Raw genomic sequence first — 22,813 nt, forward strand, 5'->3', positions numbered from 1 at the left:
GTATTTACAATGAAGTGATGCAGTCAGATGCCATGATCTTCCTTTTTTGAATGTTGAGTCTTAAGCCAGCCTTTTCACTCTCCTCTTTCACTTTCATCAAGAGGTTCTTTAGTTCTCTTCACTTTGTGCCATAAATATGGTGTCATCTGTGTATCTGAGGTTATTGATATTTCTCCCAGCAGTCTTGATTCTAGCTTGTGCTTCATCCAGCCCAGCATTTCGCATGATATGCTCTGTATAGAAGTTAAATAAGTGGGGTGACAGTACACAGCCTTAATGTACTCCTTTCCCAATTTGAAACCACTTTGTTGTTCCATGTCTGGTTCTAACTGTTGCTTCTTGACCTGCATACAGATTTCTCAGGAGGCAGGTCAGGTGGTCTGCTGTTCCCATCTCATTAAGAATTTTCTGCGGTTTTTAGTGATCCACACAGTCAAAAGCTTGGTGGAGTTAATAAAGCAGAATTAGATGTTTTTCTGTAACTGTTGCTTTTTCTGTGATCCAATGGATGTTTTTCAATTTGGTCTCTGGTTTCTCTGCCTTTTCTAAATCCAGCTTGAACATCTGGAAGTTCTCAGTTCATGTACTGTTGACGCCTTGCTTGGAGAATTTTGAGCATTACTTTGCTAGTGTGTGAGATGAGTGCAATCATGTGGTAGTTTGAACATATTTTGGCATTTCCTTTCTTTGGAATTTGAACAAAAACTGACCTTTTCCAGTCCTATGGTCACTGCTGAATTTTCTAAATTTGCTGACATACTGAATGCAGCACTTTCACAGCATCATCGTTTAGGATTTGAACTGACTCGACTGGAGTTCATCACCTCCATGAGCTTTGTTTGTAGTGATGCTTCCTAAGGCCCACTTGACTTCACATTCTAGGATGTCTGGCTCTAGGTGAGTAATCACACCATCGTGGTTTTTTTTTTTTGTATAGTTCCTCAGGGTATTCTTGCCATCTCTTTTTAATATCTTCTGCTTCTATTGATTGCTGCTGCAGCTGCTGCTGCTATGTCGCTTCAGTCGTGTCCAACTCTATGCGACCCCATAGATGCCAGCCCACCAGGCTCCCTTGTCCCTGGGATTCTCCAAGCAAGATCACTGGAGTAGGTTGCCATTTCCTTCTCCAATACATGAAAATGAAAAGTGAAATTGAAGTCTCTCAGTCGTGTCTGACTCTTAGCGACCCCATGGACTGCAGCCCACCAGGCTCCTCCATCCATGGGATTTTCCAGGCGAGAGTACTAAGTCCATACTATTTCTGTCCTTTATTGAGCCCATCTTTCCGTGAAATATTCCCCTGGTGTCTCTAATTTTTTTGAGGAGATCTCGTCTTTCCCATTCTGCTGTTTCCTCTGTTTTGCCGAACTGGCCACTGAGGAAGACTTTCTTCTCTCTCCTTGCTGTTCTCTGGAACTCTGCATTCAGACGGGCATACCTTCCCTTTCTCCTTTGCCTTCCTCTTCTCTTCTTTTCTCAGCTATCTGTAAGACCTCCTCAGACAACCATTTCTCCTCTTTGTATTTCTTTTTCATGGGGATGGTCTTAATCACTGCCTCCTAGATAATGTCATGAACCTCCGTCTATAGTTTTTCACTGTCTATTAGATCTAATCCCTTGAATCTATTTGTCACTTCCACTGTATAATTTAAGGGCTTTCATTTAGGTCACTCCTGAATGGTCTCATGCTTTTCCCTACTTTCTTCAATTTCAGTCTGAATTTGGTAATAAGGAATTCATGATCTGAGCCACAGGCAGCTCCTAGTCTTATTTTTGTTGACTGTGTAGAGCTTCTCCATCTTTGGCTGCAAAGAATATAATCAGTCTGACTTAGGTATTGACCATCTGGTGATGTTCATGTGTAGAGTCTTCTCTTGTGTGTTGTTGCAAGGTGTTTGGTATGACCAGTGCCTTCTCTTGGCAAAACTGGTATTCTTTGTTCTGTTTCATTTTGTACTCCAAGGCCAGAAAATGTTAGGTATTGCCTAATTAATGACTTTTTATAACCTTTCTGAGGATGGTGTTTGTGAATCTCCTTCTGATGGCAGCATTTGGTATTGGCAGTGATGAGCCCTCTGTGATTGGTGTCTCGGGCAGTAGGCAGCTTTGAAGGTCTGAATCCTGTGTTGGCACTCTTGCATGAGTCCAGTCCCTGGAGCTTCTTGAAATGAGCCCATCCTTCCTCAGGTGGGAGTGAAGGCTGGGCTGTATGTCTGCTGCTGACTTCAGCCCTGATCCTTCAGTTGCCTGTGGGCTGGCGCCTGTTCATTCGTACATCTTTACCCTTTTTCCCCCTTCCCTTCTTTCTTATTGGCCCCGGATTTCTTGTTCACCGCAGTTCTAATGAGGAGTGAACCTGAAGGAACCTGTGTAGAGAAAAGCTGAGTGATCACTTTATCTGAATTTTCCTCTAAGACTCTTGTACCTTTAACCTGTATAGTATTTGTGCAGATCCCAGTGGGTTATAAGATTAATTTTGGCAATTTCTGTAGCGTATTAGAAATTATTTCTAATTTAAAAAAAATCTCAGTATAAAATATGATAGTTATATGTAAAGTTTAAGTAAACATTTTTTTGTTCTAATACATGCTTTTCATATTTAATGACACATATGTACAGGAATGATGAAATGAATAGAATTTTGAATCAGCCAGACTTGAATCTGAATCCAGCTTTTCACATCCTAGCTATGTGAGATTCTAGAACACTTCCTCAATCTTTTCTATACCTCAGTTTTCTCAGTTTCATGATGGTAATAATCTCAGTACCTAGCTCATTGTTGATGCAAGGATTACATAGGATATGAACTCAAATGCTTAGTACACTGCTTGGTTCATTAACAGAAGCATTCCCTAAATGCTGGCTTTAAAATGTATTTCAGTAAATTGGAAAGACAAAGTCAGTGGAGACTAAATGTGATCTTCATTTTTTCAGGAAACATTACGAGTGCTGATATTAAAATTGGTACTTACTATGCAACATTTAATGAAAACTTATTAACAAAAATTTATATTCACACATGAACGCATGCACCAATTTTTATAGTGATTTTATTTATAATAGCCCCACACAGTGAACAACCCCGATGTCCCTCAACAGGTGGATGGCTACACTGTGGTACACCTGTACTTAGAATACCCTTCGACATTAGAAAGGATACAGCTTGCACGGATCTTCAGAGAATTATCCAGATGGAAAAATGCTAGTCCTAAAAGGTTAGACACTGTGTGATTCCATTCTTGGAATCAAATGGAATGTGATTCCATTCTTGGAATCAGACTAAATTATGGAGAACAGTTCTCTAAGAACAATTTACTGCTTTACTGGTTTTCAAAAGTTTGTCATGGGGTCTGGAAAAGTGTTGGACATGTCTATAAATTATAGCAGGAAGGAATGTTGTGTGATTAAAGCTGTTGAGTATCTTAATTCTGCACATGGTTACAGAAATCTGTACATGTGATGAAATCGTGTAGAACTGTACATGCATCCACAGTTGAGCATAAAGCTGGTAAAATCTGAAAAATCACTGTGGATAGTAGCAATTTCAGCTTCTTGGTTTCAGTACTATACTGATGCAAGTTGTTACCAATGAAAGGAATTGGGTGAGGAGTACTGAGGACTAATCTGTATTTTTTCCCCCAAACTTCCCAAGAACCTGTAATTCAGTTCAGTTCAGTCTCTCAGTCGTGTCCGACTCTTTGCGATCCCATGAATCGCAGCACACCAGGGCTCCCTGTCCATCACCAACTCCCAGAGTTCGCTCAGACTCAACGTCCATCGAGTCCGTAATGCTATCCAGCCATCTCATCCTCTGTCGTCCCCTTCTCCTCCTGCCCCCAATCCCTCCCAGCATCAGAGTCTTTTCCAGTGAGTCAACTCTTCGCATGAGGTGGCCATAGTACTGGAGTTTCAGCTTTAGCATCATTCCTTCCAAAGAAATCCCAGGGCTGATCTCCTTCAGAATGGACTGGTTGGATCTCTTGCAGTCCAAGGGACTCTCAAGAGTCTTCTCCAACATCACAGTTCAAAAGCATCAATTCTACAGCGCTCAGCCTTCTTCACAGTCCAACTCTCACATCCATACATGACCACAGGAAAAACCATAGCCTTGACCAGACGGACCTTAGTCGGCAAGGTTATGTCTCTGCTTTTGAATATGCTATCTAGGTTGGTCATAACTTTTCTTCCAAGGAGTAAGCGTCTTTTAATGTCATGGCTGCAGTCACCATCTGCGGTGAGTTTGGAGCCCCAAAAAACAAAGTCTGATGCTGTTTCCACTGTTTCCCCATGTATTTCCCATGAAGTGATGGGACCGGATGCCATGATCTTCGTTTCCTGAATGTTGAGCTTTAAGCCGGCTGTTTCACTCTCCTCTTTCACTTTCATCAAGAGGCTTTTGCATTTCTCTTCACTTTCTACCATAAGGGTGGTGGTCATCTGCATATCTGAGGTTATTGATATTTCTCCTGGCAATCTTGATTCCAGCTTGTGTTTCTTTCAGTCCAGCGTTTCGCATGATGTACTCTGAATATAAGTTAAATAAGCAGGGTGACAATATACAGCCTTGACGTCCTGGTTTTCCTATTTGGAACCAGTCTGTCGTTCCATGTCCAGATCTAACTGTTGCTTCCTGACCTGCTTACAGATTTCTCAAGAAGCAGGTCAGGTGGTGTGGTATTCCCATCTCTTTCAGAATTTTCCACAGTTTATTATGATCCACACAGTCAAAGGCTTAGGCATGGTCAAGAAAGCAGAAATAGATGTTTTTCTGGAACTCTCTTGCTTTTTTCCAAGATCCAGCGGATGTTGCTAATTTGATCTCTGGTTCCTCTGCCTTTTCTAAAACCAGCTTCACCATCAGGAAGTTCACGCTTCACATATTGCTGAAGCCTGACTTGGAGAATTTTGAGCATTACTTTACTAGCGTGTGAGATGAGTGCAATTGTGCAGTAGTTTGAGCATTCTTTGGCATTGCCTTTCTTTGAGATTGGAATGAAAACTGACCTTTTCCAGTCCTGTGGCCACTGCTCAGTTTTCCATATTTGCTAGCATGTTGAGTGCAGCACTTTCACAGCATCGTATTTCAGGATTTGAAACAGCTCAGCTGGAATTCCATCACCTCCACTAGCTTTGTTCGTAGTGATGCTTTCTACGGCCCTCTTGTACTTCACATTCCAGGATGTCTGGCTCTAGGTGAGTGATCACACCATCGTGATTATCTTGTTCATGAAGATCTTTTTTGTACAGTTCTTCTGTGTATTCTTGCCACCTCTTCCTAATATCTTCTGCTTCTGTTAGGTGCATACCATTTCTGTCTTTTATCGAGCCCATCTTTGCATGAAATGTTCTCTTGGCATCTCTAACTTTCTTGAAAGATCTCTAGTCTTTACCATTCTATTTTTTTCATCGATTTCTTTGCATTGATCGCAGAAGAAGGTTTTCTTATATCTTGCTCTTCTTTGGAACTCTGCATTCAGATGCTTATATCTTTCCCTTTCTCCTTTGCCTTTCACTTCTCTTCTTTTCTCGGCTATTTGTAAGACCTGCCTAGAGAGCTGTTTTGCTTTTTTGCATTTCTTTTCCATGGGGATGGTCTTGATCCCTGTCTCCTGTACAGTGTCATGAACCTCAGTCCATAGTTCATCAGGCACTCTACCTATCAGATCTAGTCGCTTAAATCTATTTCTCACTTCCGCTGTATAATCATAAGGGATTTGATTTAGGTTATACCTGAATGGTCTAGTGGTTTTCCCTACTTTTTTCAATTTAAGTCTGAATTTGGCAATAAGGAGTTGATGATCTGGGCACAGTCAGCTATCGGTCTTATTTTTGCTGACTGTGTAGAGCTTCTCCACCTTTGGCTGCAGAGAATATAATCAATCTGATTTTGGTGTTGACCATCTGGTGATGTCCATGTGTAGAGTCTTCTCTTGTGGTGTTGGAAGAGGGTGTTTGCTATGACCAGTGCATTCTCTTGGCAAAACTCTATTCGCCTTTGCCCTGCTTCATTCTGTACTCGAAGGCTAAATTTGCATGTTACTCCAGGTTTTTCTTCAGAGGAGGCAATGGCACCCCACTCTAGTACTCTTGTCTGGAAAATCCCATGGACAGAGGATCCTGGTAGGCTGCGGTCCATGGGGTCGCGAAGAGTCGGATACGACTAAGTGACTTCCCTTTCACTTTTCACTTTCATGCATTGGCGAAGGAAATGGCAACCCACTCCAGTGTTTTTGCCTGGAGAATCCCAGGGACGGGGGAGCCTGGTGGGCTGCCGTCTATGGGGTCACACAGAGTCGGACATGACTGAAGCGACTTAGCAGCAGCAGCAGCAGCCAGGTGTTTGTTGACTTCCTACTTTTGCGTTTCACACCTTATATTCTTATATCAGAAAAGAAAGTATAAGTGTAAATATGCAGTTAAATGTACATTACTTTCTTTTCTCAAGTGTGACATACAGAGGTTTTCATCTTCCAAGATAGTAATTCTCTCTGGTTAATTTAAGCTTGAAACGGAGCTGAGTTCCTTACAGAATTTCTAGTAGGGTGGGGCCCGTGTGTGGATATATGTAGCAGTAGTAATGCAGAAGAGGAAAGAGCAAACTACATCCAGGAATGTCCCAAGAGAAACAGCACTCATAATCCCTGCTTTGGGCAGCACTAGAGGGCTCTGCCACCTTGCTGGGAGAGCTTTAGCCAGACCCCACACCTTCCGTCACAGAGTCCAGCCTTCCTTTGTGTGATTAGCCTCTTGTGGTCCCTGGGTCTTCCAGAGAGGTGGGTTGGAATAAGGTGGATGGGCCAATCTCTAGTGTCTGTCGTAGTTTGATATTCATTTCTCTCCTCTAGTTAATTTTTCTATGTGTGTTTTCTCTCTTCTCTTGTTGTTCAGACTTGTGTCTTTGGGCACAAGCCTGATGGAATTGCCGTATATTTATGGAATGGAATGGAATGGAATCAAAGTTGGGAATCCTGGAGTGTTTTTGGGTGGCTGTTTCACTTTTCCTCTGCACTTGTGTCCTCAGTGACCGCATGCTGCACCTTCCCTTCCTACGGTGTCTTCCTGATCCAGCCTTCTTGGTCTTGTGGCTGGGAGGGTCAAGAGCACAAAGGATCTGTGATTTCTTGCCACTCCTAGCCTACTGTGTTTGTCTGCCACCCTTGTAGGGGTGCTGCTGTCCAAAGACACGGACTCCTAGGTCTAAAACAAAGGACTCCCTTTACCCACAGCCATAGCAGTAGCTCGAGTTTCAGCTTTGTTAGCCCCAGATTCCAAGTAGAGGGGTCACGTTAGAGCAAAGACACTCTGGGCAGCAGTTACTCTGACCAATACAGGCTGTGATGAGATTTGTTTAGTTTGTCTTCTTGAGTATTCATTGAAGGCTGCTGGTCAGCAGTGCTTCAAGCAGCAGGTTGAGGCTGCTCTGCACTTCTGACCTCAGCCCTGCCTCTCAGATCACGGATCTTGCCAGCCAGACACATCCAGTAAACCACCAGAGTCCATGTTAGGACTCCAGGAAGCTTTCTTTGTTTCTTCTGTTGCAGTTTCACTGCACCTTAGGTTTGAATGATTGCACAAACTTTGTTCAGCAAGGTGGACATCGGGGCAACTCTTTCATCTATGACAGCCCTGATGGTGAGTGGAAGCTGATGAGTACCTTCTGGGGCTGACACCGTGTCACTAACTACTCCAGGCAAAGCCAGGGACATGTTTCTCAGGGCCTGTTCCTTTAGTGTCTCATCGTAGGGGTCAGTCTGCTGGTGCACGTATGTCCTTTCTCTCCAGGAAACTTTGCTGAGGAACCAGAGTTGCCTCAGGGTAGAGAGATGACCACAGCTATCTAAGGCTGTATGTGTACAGGTCCTGATTCCTCAAACAGCTAAACACCTCTTATGTGTGCCTCTGAGGTGCATGTCAGTGTTTTGGACAGAGAGGCAAATTAATGCCTCGTTTCCCCGTTAGATGCATAGTCTTGAAGGTGCACTGGGTGCTCCTGGGTGGAACATATTGCCTGTAGTTCTCGGGATCCCCCAGTTGGGATCTCTGTCAGTTGGGAAGCTGCTGGGTGATAGTGCTCTCAGTGAGGCCTCCCAGCTGGCTGGTCAGGAGCATTGAGTGCAGTCTTTGTTTTTGAAGGGGCTGTGTGATGGCTTGGCAGAGACGGCAGGTGAGTCACAGGAGAGGAATTTTCAGCTTGGGGAGCACAGATCTTTCAGAATGGGCTTGGGTCTGCATGCCCTTTGGCTCTGGAGGGTGGACAGTCTCTGCTTTCCAAGGTGGTTTGTTGTAAAGACAACCTGGTAAAGGTCTTGCAGAAGAAAGGCGGTCTCCACCTCTACCTGCAGTGCTTTCCAGACCCCTGAGAGCCCCACGCAGCGTTTCCTGGTGGCAGCGAGCAGAGCGCTGCCCCTCCGCCCGTCTCCTGCGTGGCTTCTTTTCCCTTAATCTGATGCTCTTGGTGGTGTTTCTGTACACTCGCTGTGCCTTGATGTCACGTGAATGGAACAAAGCCTTCACTAATTTTGGTTCGTGTGACAGTACACTAACTGCTGTTTAAAGGGAAGCATGTTTTCTAAAGTTTCTCATCAGAGAGGAGGAGAACGAGCCCCATCGGAGAGCAGACGTGAGCGAGGGCATGTGGGGCCGCATGGCTCAGAGCGGCAAAGTTCTGGTTCTCTGGCCTTCGGTGTGCTGATGCCAACCTGTAGCAGCTTTAGTTTTTGAGTTTGATCAGAGTATATTTGAATATAAACATACTTTAAATATGGGCTTCCCTGGTAGCTCAGATGGTGAAGAATCCGCCTGCAGTGCAAGGGATCGGATTCGATCCCTGGGTCAGGATGATCCCCTGGAGAAGGGAATGGCGACTCACTCTACTCTGCTTGCTTGGAGAATTCCATGGACAGAGGAGCCTGGCGGGCTCAAAGAGTCAGATACAACTGAGCAACTAACACACGCACTGGTGCATACATACTTTAAATAAATTTAAATCCTTAATTGCCTCCAGGTTTCTCAAAATTTGACTTAGTATTCTTAGATACTCACAGTTAGCTGGATCTTTGCTGTATTTCTTTGGACCACTCTTATTTTTGACTGTTTGTTTATTCATTTGGCTGTTTTGGGTGTTGGTTGTGGCTCGTGGATCTGTGCTCTGTTGTGGGGTCCTTTGACACAGCACAGGGACTCTCTAGTCTGGCGCTTGGGCTCTGGAGTGTGCAGGCTCCGTACTCGTGGCACATGGCATCCTAGTTCCCTGGCCAGGATTTGAACCCATGTCCTCTGCATTGCAAGGCTGGTTCTTAACCATTAGGCCACCAGGGAAGTCTGGACCACATATTTTTTACTAATAACCCAAATCTTATAATTTCTCTTCACCCATTATTGAAGCACATAGCCATTATTCTACTTCTTTCTCTGTTTTTAATTGTGGTAAAATATACATAACATTAAATAAGATAATTTGAAAATAATACTCTTGATGCAACTTGCCTTGTGGAACCAAGACTGTTCATCTGGGTTCCTTGAGTAGCAAGGGGTTTGATGTGCAAGGGACTAGAGGAAATGCCTCCAAGGGGAATCTGGAGAGGGAGCTGAGAGAAGCTGGAGGGTGTCAAACTCAGTGTTGACCTGAGAGCAGGTGAAGGAGAGACAGCAGGAAGAAGGTTGGGGGGAAGTGTCTGAGGGCACTGTGCTGTCCCAGGAGGACTTAGCAAGGTGGTTGGGGGAATCCTCCAGCCAACGTCCTGGGGATCCCAGGATCGGGCGCATTTCAGCGTTCTTGCTGTGATCAGATGTTGGCTGGTGGAGCCCATGGGAAGTGCGGCTCCGTCATACCTGTTGTGATGGGTGTCGCAGGGCTGCAGCCGGAGCTGTTGGTCGTTTATACTCACTGCAGTCAGAGATTAAAAGTGCATGTTCATGGCTGCTATAAAGACAGAGGTTTCTTAACTTAAAAAAAAAGGGGGGGGGAAGCTTCTTCAGTCTCTATGGATTTCATTGAGTTCAATTACAGAATAGGTCTTTGCAAATTTGATTGGATCACATTTTTCCATTATACTAAAAAAAAAAAAGATTTTCTTTTTTTTAATGTAAAAAGTTGAGGGGCTTCCCTGGTGATCCAGTGTTGGAGACGCCATGCTTCCAGTGCAGGGAGCGCAGGTTCAGTCCGCAGTCAGGAGACTAAGACCCCACAGGCTGCACAGTATAGCCAGCCCCCGGAAACATGCTTACCTGTTGGATAACTGGTTTCGGTTCACTAAAGTTTTAGAACTAAAGCAGGAAAACTGACCTTCAGTTCAGCTATCACTGTGCTTTGAAATATGTTCAGTTCAGTTCAGTTGTATCCGACTCTTTGCGACCCCATGAATCGCAGCACGCCAGGCCTCCCTGTCCATCACCAACTCCCGGAGTTCACTCAAACTCATGTCCATCGAGTCGGTGATGCCATCCAGCCATCTCATCTTCTGTCGTCCCCTTCTCCTCCTGCCCCCAATCCCTCCCAGCATCAGAGTCTTTTCCAATGAGTCAACTCTTTGCATGAGGTGGCCATAGTACTGGAGTTTCAGCTTTAGCATCAGTCCTTCCAATGAACACCCAGGAGTGATCCTTAGAATGGACTGGTTGGATCTCCTTGCAATCCAAGGGACTCTCAAGAGTCTTCTCCAGCACCACAGTTCAAAAGCATCAATTCTTCGGCGCTCAGCTTTCTTCACGGTCCAACTCTCACATCCATACATGACCACTGGAAAAACCATAGCGTTGACTAGACGCACCTTTGTTGGCAAAGTAATGCCTCTACTTTTCAATATGCTCTCTAGGTTGGTCATAACTTTGCTTCCAAGGAGTAAGCGTCTTTTAATTTCCTGGCTGCAGTCACCATCTGCAGTGATTTTGGAGCCAAAAAAATAAAAGTCTGACACTGTTTCCAGTTTCCCCATGTATTTCCCATCAAGTGATGGGACTAGATGCCATGATCTTAGTTTTCTGAATGTTGAACTTTAAGCCAACCTTTTCACTCTCTTCTTTCACTTTCATCAAGAGGCTTTTTAGTTCCTGTTTGCTTTCTGCCATAAGGGTGGTTCATCTGCATATCTGAGGTTATTAATATTTCTTCTGGTGCTGGGCAATAATAGAAAAATATGACATTGAAGAAAATGTTACAATGCCTGTTTGAATTTAGCCAAATTTATTAGCGTCTGTTTATTTCCCTTATGGTTAAGACTCTTAAGGCTGTTAGGCTCAAAATGTACCCGAGTTTAATTTTGCCCATGACCAAACAAAGGTTATTCTTTTTATAATGAATGTCATATAACTTCCTATAACTTGATTGACTGTTTCTTTTGCTTCAAGTATCTCCTACCTCCTCAAAAAAGTAAATGTTAAGTAAAGTTACTTAACATCAAGTAAGTCATTCTCACGTTTATTGAAGGCCCAAATGAAGACTACAGGGTATAATTGGATATTTTATTTTTTAAGACCACTGTTGGGGCCTTCCAAAAGGATGCAGAGATCAAATTATTTTAATTCCTCTCTGTTTTCGATTACTACATTTATTGAGGCTTGCAACAGTATGGTTACTGTATCTGTATGAATCAAAAGATTAATATATTAAATGAACAAGTAAATAATATGCCATTAAGCTAATAAACATTAAAGAAGCAAGAGTAAAATAATATTCTAATGTAAACTCATATTATCATTTGGAGTACACACCTCAGTATAGTAAACTAGTGGTTAACATTTTTATCCTAGAGTACTTTGCCAATTTTCTGAATCTATGTAATGCATTTTTTTACTTATGCTTTAAGAGACCACCAGAAAGATAAAGGTAACTCATGACTCAAGGTAACTGCAAAGTTTCATAATTAACCAGTCAGTTAATTATTCAGTTAAGATTGCTGTGCACGGTTCTGCTAGATATTAGAGCAATAAAGATGCATGAAATGCACTCCTTAGGATCTTAAGAAACTTATACTCAGGAATTCAGAGCTTGCTAATATTTCATATGAATATTGTGATACTAGAATCTCAGCAAAATGGAAGAACACAGAAAGAATTCATGGATATCTCAGGACAGTGTCACAATAAATCTTTAAAAATCCTGGTTCTATCTTGAATTCAACTGTTCATAATGATATAAATTAGAGCCTGTCTATCCTGTAATTTATTTGCCTGAATTTGTGTGAGATATTTGCAGTTACTGCAAGCTCTGACTTGTTGTCTTACTGTGTCTATCATTTATAGAAATTTTATTAGAAATATAAGTAAAGTATAGGACTTTACATTTGCTGACATAATTCACCCTTTTCTGTGTTTGTCTTCATAATGTAGTAGTCAGGTTTAGTTTGTATTCTGGATTAACACGTGAGATTTAAAAATTCCTGGGTATTTCTTTTGTTGCACTGGAGGCAAGATATTTGTCTATAAGCATCATTTACTCATTTTAACCTGATAAATGTGGAATTTGATTGTGCAAAGAGAGCAGATGATTTCTGCTGTGGAGCTAAGAAGATGAATAGCTGTATAACCTGTTTCTTCCAGGCCCAGATAGCAGGTATTCACAGATTCTGATAGAATTTTTACTTAACGTACTTTACGGTTGCTGGTTTGCAGTCTGCATTCAGCTTGTGAAGCTGATAGGTGTTCAGTGTAGTATAGCCATCATTTTAACATATGAAAACATCTCCTCATATTCAGGATGAACCTATTGCCCAATTGTGAGCTTTCTAAAGAATACTTTCTTTTGCTGTTTGTTGGATGCCTTTTCAGTTCTTTTGGCATAATCTTGGAGAAAGCATCTGTGTTGTTGGCCTTGGCAAAACTTGGACAAGCCTGTGGTTGGTCTTAATCATCACAGCTCTTAGTGTGCCTGGAATTTTGTGCTCAAACTTGTTAGTCGAAAAAGGGTTGGAAACTGAAAGTTGAAGATACATAAAATATTGATGTTTTTCTCCTTTTGTTTTGTACATAGTGATAAATAGCATTATATTAAATTATGTGGTAGGGGAAATTTAGGTAATATGTATTTACATATGAAGAAACCATTTTCAAGGGTGGAAAACTACTTTGCTGATTAAGTGATGTTAATTCCTGCGTGTGTCTTTGTCTTGCTGTTTAACTTCTTTCTACTTCTAATGATTTTCCTTTGATCATTTGCCTTGTTGTAAGATTGCCTTTGACAAGCTCTATCCCTCTTATTGAATATCTTTGCGATTTTTGCTTACAGTTTATTTGTCCCCCTTTCTAGTTTATGTCATTGCTGACACTTTTCCCACTATTTGTGATTACGGTTGTGGCTACTTATTTTCCTCATCCTTGGCTGTGTGGGGTTTGCTGGTCTCAGTTTTTGTAGTGCATTTTCAGTTTGTTGCTGCTCTTGAGGAAATCCTCAGCCATCCTGAATTCTAGCTGGCAGGCCTGTGCACATGTATGCAGACATGTCTTTATAGCTAGAAGTTGTGTTAAAAGTAGCTTTTCTCATGTAAGGTTCCTTTTTGATAATTGGAGCAAGAGTAACAAGTTTATAGCATTTACTTTTTAAATCATTAAAATGGAGTCCATGATCTAACACCTAAAGATGTCTTACTTAGAAGCCTCGTTTGAACCGAAGGTCAATAAGCAGTGTTTCTAAAATGTTATAAAGTGTTTTTAAACATGCGTTTGTAGTAAGGAGGAGAGTATTTTAGGGTCAGTTTAATTGTATGCTTTCATGTACTGGTTGTTGATGGAACATGAGAGAGTTTTCCATGTGGAAGAGCAGTTCTGTCCTTCTGTAGAAACTGCTCTTTAAGTCACCAGTTTGCCAAATGCAGTGGTAATGATCTTATTAGACAGTTGATCACTCTCTCTGTTGACACACTTTCCTCCCATACTTTTCAGACTTCTCTTTGTTTGTTTTCTACCATATTATAGCTTTCTACTTTTCTTTAACTCATTTCCCCAACCTGCAAATCAAAACCTAAAGTTGAAATTGATGAAACTGAAATGTTCCAGTCAGTTCTTGGACCTCTTCTCTCTCTCTTCTCTTCTCTTCTCTTGATGATCATCTGAGATTTGGTTTTTACCTGCAATTGCTATGGTAATCTCTTTCTTGAACTAGGGTCGCCTATATCCAATTTCCTTTTCTACTTCTTTGGATGAGGATCAATAATAGATATTTTCAACTTAACATCTCTAAAACTGAACTCCTGATCTTTCTTCCCAAACCTGTTTCCTCTGTTTATCCTTATTTATTTTCCATCTTAATAAATGACTGTCAGCTTTTAAATTGCCCTGGTCGGAAATCATGGAGTCAGTCTTGCCTCCTCCCTTTCTTTAGTAGTGATTTCTGTCTTCTTCTTTTTGTAGTTGTGTCCCCAGTACCAGCAAGTCCTTAGTAGACATCACTAACAGGCTTGGAAGTAATGAAATGCATAACCTAATTAACAGAGTGGGTCTGATGCCCAAAGATAGAGCCTTTATTTAACTTAGGATGCTCCCAGGGGGAAGGCAGAAACTCCTGTTTTCTTACCCTCTTCAGTTATCAGTTCTGGGGTGAGGTAGCTTTTGTCTGCCTTTGAAACTGTTAGCATAGCATACTTAATGCAAATTAATGGAGACCATATATGCTATGTTATTGGAACATCAAGCAGAGCATGATGATTAATTCCTTATGATGAATATCACAATTTCATTATTTCCTGGAGTTTCTGTTAATATCCTAGCATTCAGTAACTAATTTTTTAAATGAATGTATGATTCTTAATGTACATTTCATTTTTAAAAGCAGAATTTTTTCTAGTCTCCTGTGCAATTTGTTTCTCTCCTTGCATTTCATGTGTCTGTTAATACTCCCACCTCCTATCTTGTTGAGAAACAAAGGTGGGAGAACTTGTAAATTCTTCTCTTTGGTCTCAACCACATGTTCACCCAGCCATCACATGTTTTAGAAAGGTGGTTCAAGACCTCCTCATTGCTCACTGAGGTTGCCACTATGATAGCTTTATTTCCCTGCCATGCTGTGTGGCATGTGGGATCTTAGTTCCATGACCAGGGATTAAACCTGTGGCCCTTGTATTGGAAGCTCTATGTCTTAACCATTGGACCACTAGGGGAAACCTAAGATCACTTCTTTACTTAATGTGTTACCTCTGTTATTTCCTCTCCTCTGCATGAAATCCTTTATGATTCTCCCTATTTCCAGCTGAACCAGCACTCTCTGATTTGGCCTGGGAGGCTGTGCTTCATCTGTCTGGCCTCGTCTTTAATGAGTCCTTCCCCTGCACTCCCACTTCCTACCTTTACAGACTGCTCAGAAAATCTGAATTCCTTGTGATTCAACAGAAGGGCCCAGGGCTTTGAATATGTTAACTCTTAATATTTGAACACCTTGGTCTCTTCATCTGGCTGCCTGTCTTCCGATTAATCCTTGAGAGTCAGTTCTGTTCCTCAGCTGTCCTTGTTTTTATTAGTCTCCATATGCTTATATAGTATATTCTCATATATCTGTTAGAGTGAATTTTTGTTATTGTACCTACTTATCTTCACTAGGGTAGACAACATGTGCCGTTTTACCTTTGAGTTCCTGAGCCTTTTCTGCTGTCTATAGAAATTGATTTATATGCTGGTATGCTGTATCAGTGTGAAATCATGTGGTAAAACAGGTCCAAATATCTCAATATATGTGTTAAAAACCTAGAAGGAACTCTTTGATCTTTACCTTGATTATAGAGTTTTTCATCTGTAAGAAAATAAATCAATACATTTCACTGCATGTAGACATATATTTACAGGATATAAATTAATCAAAAAGTGGGTATGGGTCGTGATAATGGTAAGTTACCATTAGAATTGGGAAGGGATCTTAATGAATTAAATTCATTACTTCAGTTTGTCAGTTTCCTATTTTTCGTTTTATGGGAAATTGCCTTTAAAATGCTTCCTGGAAGCAATTTGGATGATCCTTTCCCTTTCTTTCTCCTCAATTTTGTGCTAATATTGTTCTGTACATATTGACTTTCCATTTAGGTGATATTTGCTGCTAATTTTTAGGTTGTTTATTTTTGCTGCTTTCTTTGAGTTGTCTATAATTTGCATCTTTTCTGGAAACCTGGTGACTAATGCTAATTTAATTTCTCTGTACGTAGAGAAACATGATTCGTATGCCGTTTGAGATCTTTTATAATGCTGAAAAAAAATTTGTGGGTACTGGGTAATGACTGGCAAGGAAGTGCAAAGAAAGCCTTTTAAACTTGACTTTTTGACGTGAACTGTTTACAGCTGAGTGAACATGTACTGAAAGGTAGACTCTGTTTTAAGTTTTTCTTTTCTTTTTTTTCTAAATATGTTTTGCTTTTCCCTCTCTTTCAGGTTTTGACAGTAGAGGCATGCTCGCCAGATTTTAGTGTTTAGATATCAAATAGAACAATTACAATATATTTCAACCAGCTGGAACTCAGACCCCTGTTGGTGTTTTAATCCCAAAATGGCATCTTAAATTCATATAAACCTTGCCTTAAGGGATGGAGAAAGGACAATTTAGAGAACAGCATGAGGTTAAACATATTGATCAGTAGGCTAGTCTTTCTTGTTGGCTTTTGGTAGAATGCAGGCTTAGAAAAATAACCATCAACAACAACGAAGAATTCTTTGCTTCCCTAGAAACAACCTCTTTTGTTTTCATTATATAGATTTTTGATAATGAAAGATACAATTCAGCCAGTGATTTAAAACAAAACAAAACAAAACAAAACAAAAACGATATCCAAGTTGAAAGTTGGAGTTCCAGGGTAAAAGTTGAGAAAATATGATTTTTTAATTTTTAGCTCAGTTGGCCATGTTAATTCTTTATGTCTTCTTAATAAACATAACATACAGTAGGTCTGAAATTTTGTCAAAGTGCAGAGACCAGTGCCTGGTCAGTTAAGTAAGTAAGTAAGTGTTAGTCACTCAGTCGTGCCTGACTCTTTGCGACCCCATGGACTGCAGCCCACCAGGCTCCTCTGTCCATAAGATTTTCCAGGCAAGGATATTGGAGTGGGTTGCCATTTCCTTCTCCAGGGGATCTTCCCAACCCAGGGATCAAACCAGTAATTAGCCTTGCAATGTTCATAATACAGTTTTTGGTTATAGCAACCCCATTAACTAAATTTATGCCTTAGTTAATTCTTATTGACTTAAAGTCTTTGGGTTTCTCTTGATGAATCGGAAGTTATTTTGTTATCCTAGTTTAGGTAAGTGTTATCTAAGGATATTTATAGTTTTTCAACTAATGTGTGTTCAGTTTATGTCTTGTGTGCATGGAATGATATTTTTGGACAAGAACTTAACTTTTGGTTGGAGTGAATTAAAAACTCCTCTGAAGATATATTTCTTGTATAATTTATAATTGACTAAAGTATTTTACATTCAAATTATCGTTTTAATAGACTCACCTGTGAAGGAAGATATTTGATAATACTTGGAACACAGCCTTGATGTCTCAGTGCTATTACTCCTTTTTAAATGTCTGATCCAAGTCTAAGTCTTGCTGTGTAATTTATTATAGGTAGCGTGTATGCAGCTCATCAATGCCCTTGTTACATCTCCTGATGACTTGGACTTCAGGCTTCACATCAGAAATGAATTTATGCGTTGTGGATTGAAAGAGATATTGCCAGTAAGTGCCCTGCAGTCTCCTTATTAATATTTAAATTAGAGAAGTACTTGAGTAGGGGGAAATTTAGATAAATTACTTTCAAGAATAATTTATCTATGGGAAAAAGGCTTGAGTATAAAATCTATTTTTAAAATACAGATGATAAGTTTTGACTATTAGTTAACACTTTAAGTCTTTGAATGCTATAAATCAAGTTGAGTGGTTCATTTATTGTTTATATTTTTCATTAATTTTTTGCATTATTAAAACCAAACATTTCCTCATAATTTCTATTTAATATCTGTAGAATTTAAAACATATTAAGAATGATGGCTTGGATATCCAACTTAAAGTCTTTGATGAGCATAAGGAAGAAGATTTGATGGAGTTCTCCCATCGCCTCAAAGATATTAGAGCTGAATTTGAATATCCTTTTGTGTGATGTCCAATCAAATATGTATTAATTACTAATAATTACTGCTAAATCTTAAACAGTCAGCCCCTAACCCTAAAATATTAAACTTCTGAAGCCGTTTCTAGGTAAACACTATAAAATCAAAACTTTATTGAATCAGAGGGATGTTTGTGTAAACCTCCTTATTAGTTTATATGTGTTTTCATGAAAACATGCTTATATAAATGAATGTGGCACCTTAAATCTGGATACTGTAGGCCTCTTAATGTGTACCTGTGCAGTCTGTTCTTTCTGTTTGGAGTCCCCCGCCCAGTGCTTTCCTGCCTTGGGAGGAGGCCCCTTAGCCTGCTGGTTATTTCTGCCCTGTACCTTGCGTGTATTTTCTTATGGGCCTTTGCTGGCTCTGTGCATCTGCAGATGTTTGTTTTTGTCCAGAAATGAGCCACATCTCTGTCTTCCACGGGGGAGCGCCATGGTAGGTAATGCCTGGCACCAGCGCTCTTGGTCACGGCTGCCCCAGAACCCAGTGCAGCCTTCATGACCAGCTCTCCGCCACTTTCTGCCAGAGCGTCTTGGCTCAAGAGAGTAAGATTGGTTAGAGTCGACTGTGGAGGAGAAGCCAGAAAGTATCAGGTGAAGTTGTCATTTGCACAGTTTCCCTCTACTCTCATACCTAACTACATGCATTTTATGCTTAGTCTGTACGATACCTATTTCAGAGTAAGACAGTAATCTTTGGAGGCCTTACAGAGCAGATTCTGTGTCACATTACTGCAGTTATTTGGTGTAGAGGATAAATAAATCCACATATTCCTTAATCAATTTACTGAAGCGAATGATCTTTACAACATGGTGTGGAACACAGTTAAGGAAACCAGAGCAGAGGGATATTTCATTTCAATTCTGCAGCATCTTTTGCTGATTCGAAATGATTATTTTATAAGGTAAGAGGAAACTATACTCTAATATTTTCTTTCACTAATAAAATTATATTGTGAAATTCACCAGCTGTTTGATTTGAGCATGAACATATTTTTAAGATTTCTTTCTTTAATAGTATTAATTCATAGTATACAGTGTTTCCTTTGGGTATATATTTAGATAGATGATGGTATAAAATGATACTACTATTACTTTTTAAGCTCTAGCAGATTCTTGGTTACAACTTTTCATCTGAATAAAAATAAGAACTAGCAACAAATTTACTTATCACTAATTTATTGCATGATGTATAATATTTTCTGGTTAGTCCTTAGGCAGTAGGAATGGTGTTGATAAGTTTCTTTTCATAAGTTATAAAAAAGATACTAAAACATCAATTTTATTAGTGTTTAAGTAGCTAGAAAGTTCCTTAATAGTACAGTTATGTTTAATGTTGCTAATGTATCAGAAAGCTAGACCAATAACTTTGAAGTCATTTTATTATACCTTAGACATCTTGAGCTCAACAGATTTTTAAAGAAATTAACTGTTATCCATATCTGCATGTAGTTATATGGGTTTCCCAGGTGGTTCAGTGGTAAAGAATCCACCTGTCAATGCAGGAGACTCAAGAGATGTAGGTTTGATCCATGGTTTGATCCTGGCATAGAAAATGGCAACCCACTCCAGTATCTTGCTTGAAAAACTCCATGGTCAGAGGAGCTTAGCAGGCTACATACATGCCCATGGGGTCACAAACAGTCAGACACGACTGAGTGACTGAGCACCACCATCTGTGGTTATATACGGATAGTAGCACTGAAGCTGCTCTATTGTTAAGAAGATTGAAATGGTAACATGAGTGAAACTCCTAGCCAGATATGGTGTATGCTCAATAAATATTCTCTATGCCCTCTTTCCTTTTTTATTACTGTTTTAAGAAGGAAGCTAAGATCTTTTGAGTATGAAGCCATTTTGGCCACCTTTAACTTTGCTGAAATTTTTTTCTCAAATACTGTGGATAGTATGTCTTTTCTTACTCTGACTTCAAGTAGGAGTTGTTAGTTTCATTCAGGCTGTGTCGTCTGGGTGATGTCAGAGGGAGTAATTTAGGTTTTTGATGTACCTAACAAGTGAACAGAAATCTAAACATGGTAAAACTTTAGGTTGAGATGAGTATGACCACCTGCCCCACCTCATTCCTTTGTGAAACTGGCAAATCCAAAGATCTTCTAAAATATGAGTCAGGAACCTGTTTGAGGCTTCATTTGCTTCTTTCTCATATTTTATTAAAATAAGACAGTTTATTGAACCACTTTATAAATGCTAGATAAAAAATACTAATACTTGATTAAATAAAATTTTTGAGAATCATGCTGCTGCTAAGTCGCTTCAGTCGTGTCCGACTCTGTGCGACCCCATAGATGGCAGCCTACCAGGCTCCCCTGTCCCTGGGATTCTCCAGGCAAGAATACTGGAGTGGGTTGCCATTTCCTTCTCCAAAGCATGCATACATGCTAAGTCGCTTCAGTTATGTCTGATACTGGAGTGGGTTGCCATTTCCTTCTCCAATGCATGCTATGTTGCTTCAGTTGTGTCCAACTCTGTGCGACCCCATGGACAGCATGGAATTCTCTAGGCAAGAGTACTGGAGTGGGTTGCCATTTCTTAGGTACCCTAATTGTAGCATTGTACTCTTCTGAGAATTTAAAAGTAAACTTGAAACTTTTACTCATTCTAAAGTAATCCCATCCTTTTCTTGATCTCTGTATTTTCCAAGAATTTAAGACTGTTCGTTGCTTTTGAAGGTTTGAATGTGTCTAATAGTGTAGAAATGGTGGCTTAGTGGTAAAGAATCTGCCAGCAATGCAGGAGCCTCAGAAATCGTGGGTTTGATCCCTGGGTTGGGAAGATCCCTTGGAGGAGGGTTTGGCAACCCACCTCAATGTTCTTGGCTGGAGAATTCCATGGATGGGAGCCTGGCAGGCTACAGTCCACAGGGTCACAAAGAGTTGGACAACCCCTGAAGCGGCTTAGTGCACGTGCATAGTGCTGCAAAGGAGGTTATTTCTTACTTTGGATCCTAGTCCCTTACATCTGTGCTCCAGGGGACATGTGGTTTTTAAACCTCAGAACAGATTATAAAGCACAGCTCTTGTTGGGCATGCTCAGGCAAGCCTATCACTTTAGTAGAATCAACTTTCTAGAGAAATAGTACATTATAGTGTTACTGAAAATACAAGTCTGTGTGCCTGACTCACAGTGAGACCAAACAACACTAGGACATTGGCGTTTGGAACAGAGAAAAGTTTACTGCAGAGCCAGGCAAGAAGATGGGTAGCTCATGCTTTAAAAATCCCAAATTCCCCCAAAGCTTTCAACAAAGCCCTTTTACAGGAAAGGTGGAGAGGGGAGTGGTTAGTTGGTACAGACTTCCTGGTGTGAAATCCTTGTTCTTGAAGTCAGGTCACACTCAGGTGACGATGTTCCTGTAAATCTCTACCAAACAAATGTTATTCTCTGTCCTGACAACAAACACCAAGTCCCAGGGCATAGCTCTCATCCTCCAAAGCCCAGGTCCTGGCCAAGAGGAGGCCCACCTCGGTTGGCGGCTCCCTCAGGGCCAGGTACCCAGACTCTGTTTAGCCGTCATCACTGAGGAGCCCGGCGCCCAGGACCCAACTGGCCCACTGTTCCTCAGGCCCCCAAAAGGGGGCAGGAGGCAGGGCCCACAGCCTGCGGCCCAGCCGGACGGCCACCGCTCTCCGCTCACGGAGACCGAGGTTGCAGAGTGGTTCGCCAGTGCCTCAAGGCCCCGGCTCATGGGTGGCCATGGGGGAGGCTCCGGAGCCTCCGTGACGCACCTCCGGCCTCCTCCCTGGGTGCCCAGCTCACCCGCTGGTCCCAGGCCAGGGAACGCGCCGGAGGGCCCCTGGTGGAGGGCAGGGTCTGCTCTTCCCTGACTCCCCTCATGGCCGTGCCCCACTCTTGGTTGACCACCCCACCCCCCACCCACCGTGGCTTCCTGACAGGTGGTCGCCTGTGGGTGGGCCCACTGTAGCACCGACCAATGACTGAGTGGTATCTGTTGCCAGGTAACGGGCCCAGTAGTGTTGCCCAGCAACGGCTCCATGCTAAGGGCTGCCCTCGCTGTGCTCTGTTACAGTAGCATTATCAAAGTGATATTAGTGAGCCATAGAAGTTCCCCTCCTTTGCTCAGTTTTTCAGTATCACCTTTGAAGTTTGATAATCATCTGTGTTCCCTTCTTCCTTAGCTCTTTCAGCCTAAGGCCCTTGGTATTCATTCCAGATGTGGTTGCTATGAAGGCAGAGTTCTTCCTGTGACTGTTTAGTAAAGATAGCATTGGTTCTTTCCCATGGACCAAAATTCTCACTTATTTATTACTGTTTGCTGTTGTTTATTCTTCTTTTAAAAATTATTTTATAATTAAAGGATAATTGCTTTACAGAATTTTGTTTTCCATTAAACCTCAACAAGAATCAGCCATAGATGTACATATACCCCCTCCCTTTTGAATCTCCCTCCCCATCCCACCCCCTAGGTTGTTTATTCTTATAGTGGGAATATATTTATTACAGGATAGAGTCAGCATTATGGTCATTTACATAATAGTTTTGCTATATATTCTTTAAAATATTTTTTGTTATTTACCTTTTCGTTCACATACAGTAAATTTTACTTTGTGTTGTGCAGTCCTATGTACCTTGTTGTTTTGGGTTTACCTCTTCAGTATTTTTGGTTTTGCTATCTCAAATGGACCTGGATTTTACCTTTCAGAGGTCTTCAGTTTTCTGGACATTTTCATGTGAACATTTACAATTAACATTGATAATTAATAAAATTT

The 22,813-nt window shown here is 41.1% G+C and overlaps 1 protein-coding gene across 3 annotated transcripts in view; it reads left to right on the forward strand.

Annotated features, from left to right (window-relative positions):
- DIAPH3 (diaphanous related formin 3) overlaps positions 1–22,813 on the forward strand; it is a 562,554-nt gene that overhangs the window by 176,322 nt on the left and 363,419 nt on the right. For all 3 annotated transcript variants that reach the window (XM_069602158.1, XM_069602160.1, XM_069602159.1), the window contains 3 exons: positions 17,522–17,632; positions 17,919–18,037; positions 18,854–18,970. In XM_069602158.1, the coding sequence (XP_069458259.1) occupies positions 17,522–17,632; positions 17,919–18,037; positions 18,854–18,970 (347 nt within the window). The remainder of the gene's footprint in view (positions 1–17,521; positions 17,633–17,918; positions 18,038–18,853; positions 18,971–22,813) is intronic.

The sequence above is a fragment of the Ovis canadensis genome, chromosome 10 (assembly GCF_042477335.2).
Source record: "Ovis canadensis isolate MfBH-ARS-UI-01 breed Bighorn chromosome 10, ARS-UI_OviCan_v2, whole genome shotgun sequence".
NCBI lineage: Eukaryota > Metazoa > Chordata > Mammalia > Artiodactyla > Bovidae > Ovis > Ovis canadensis.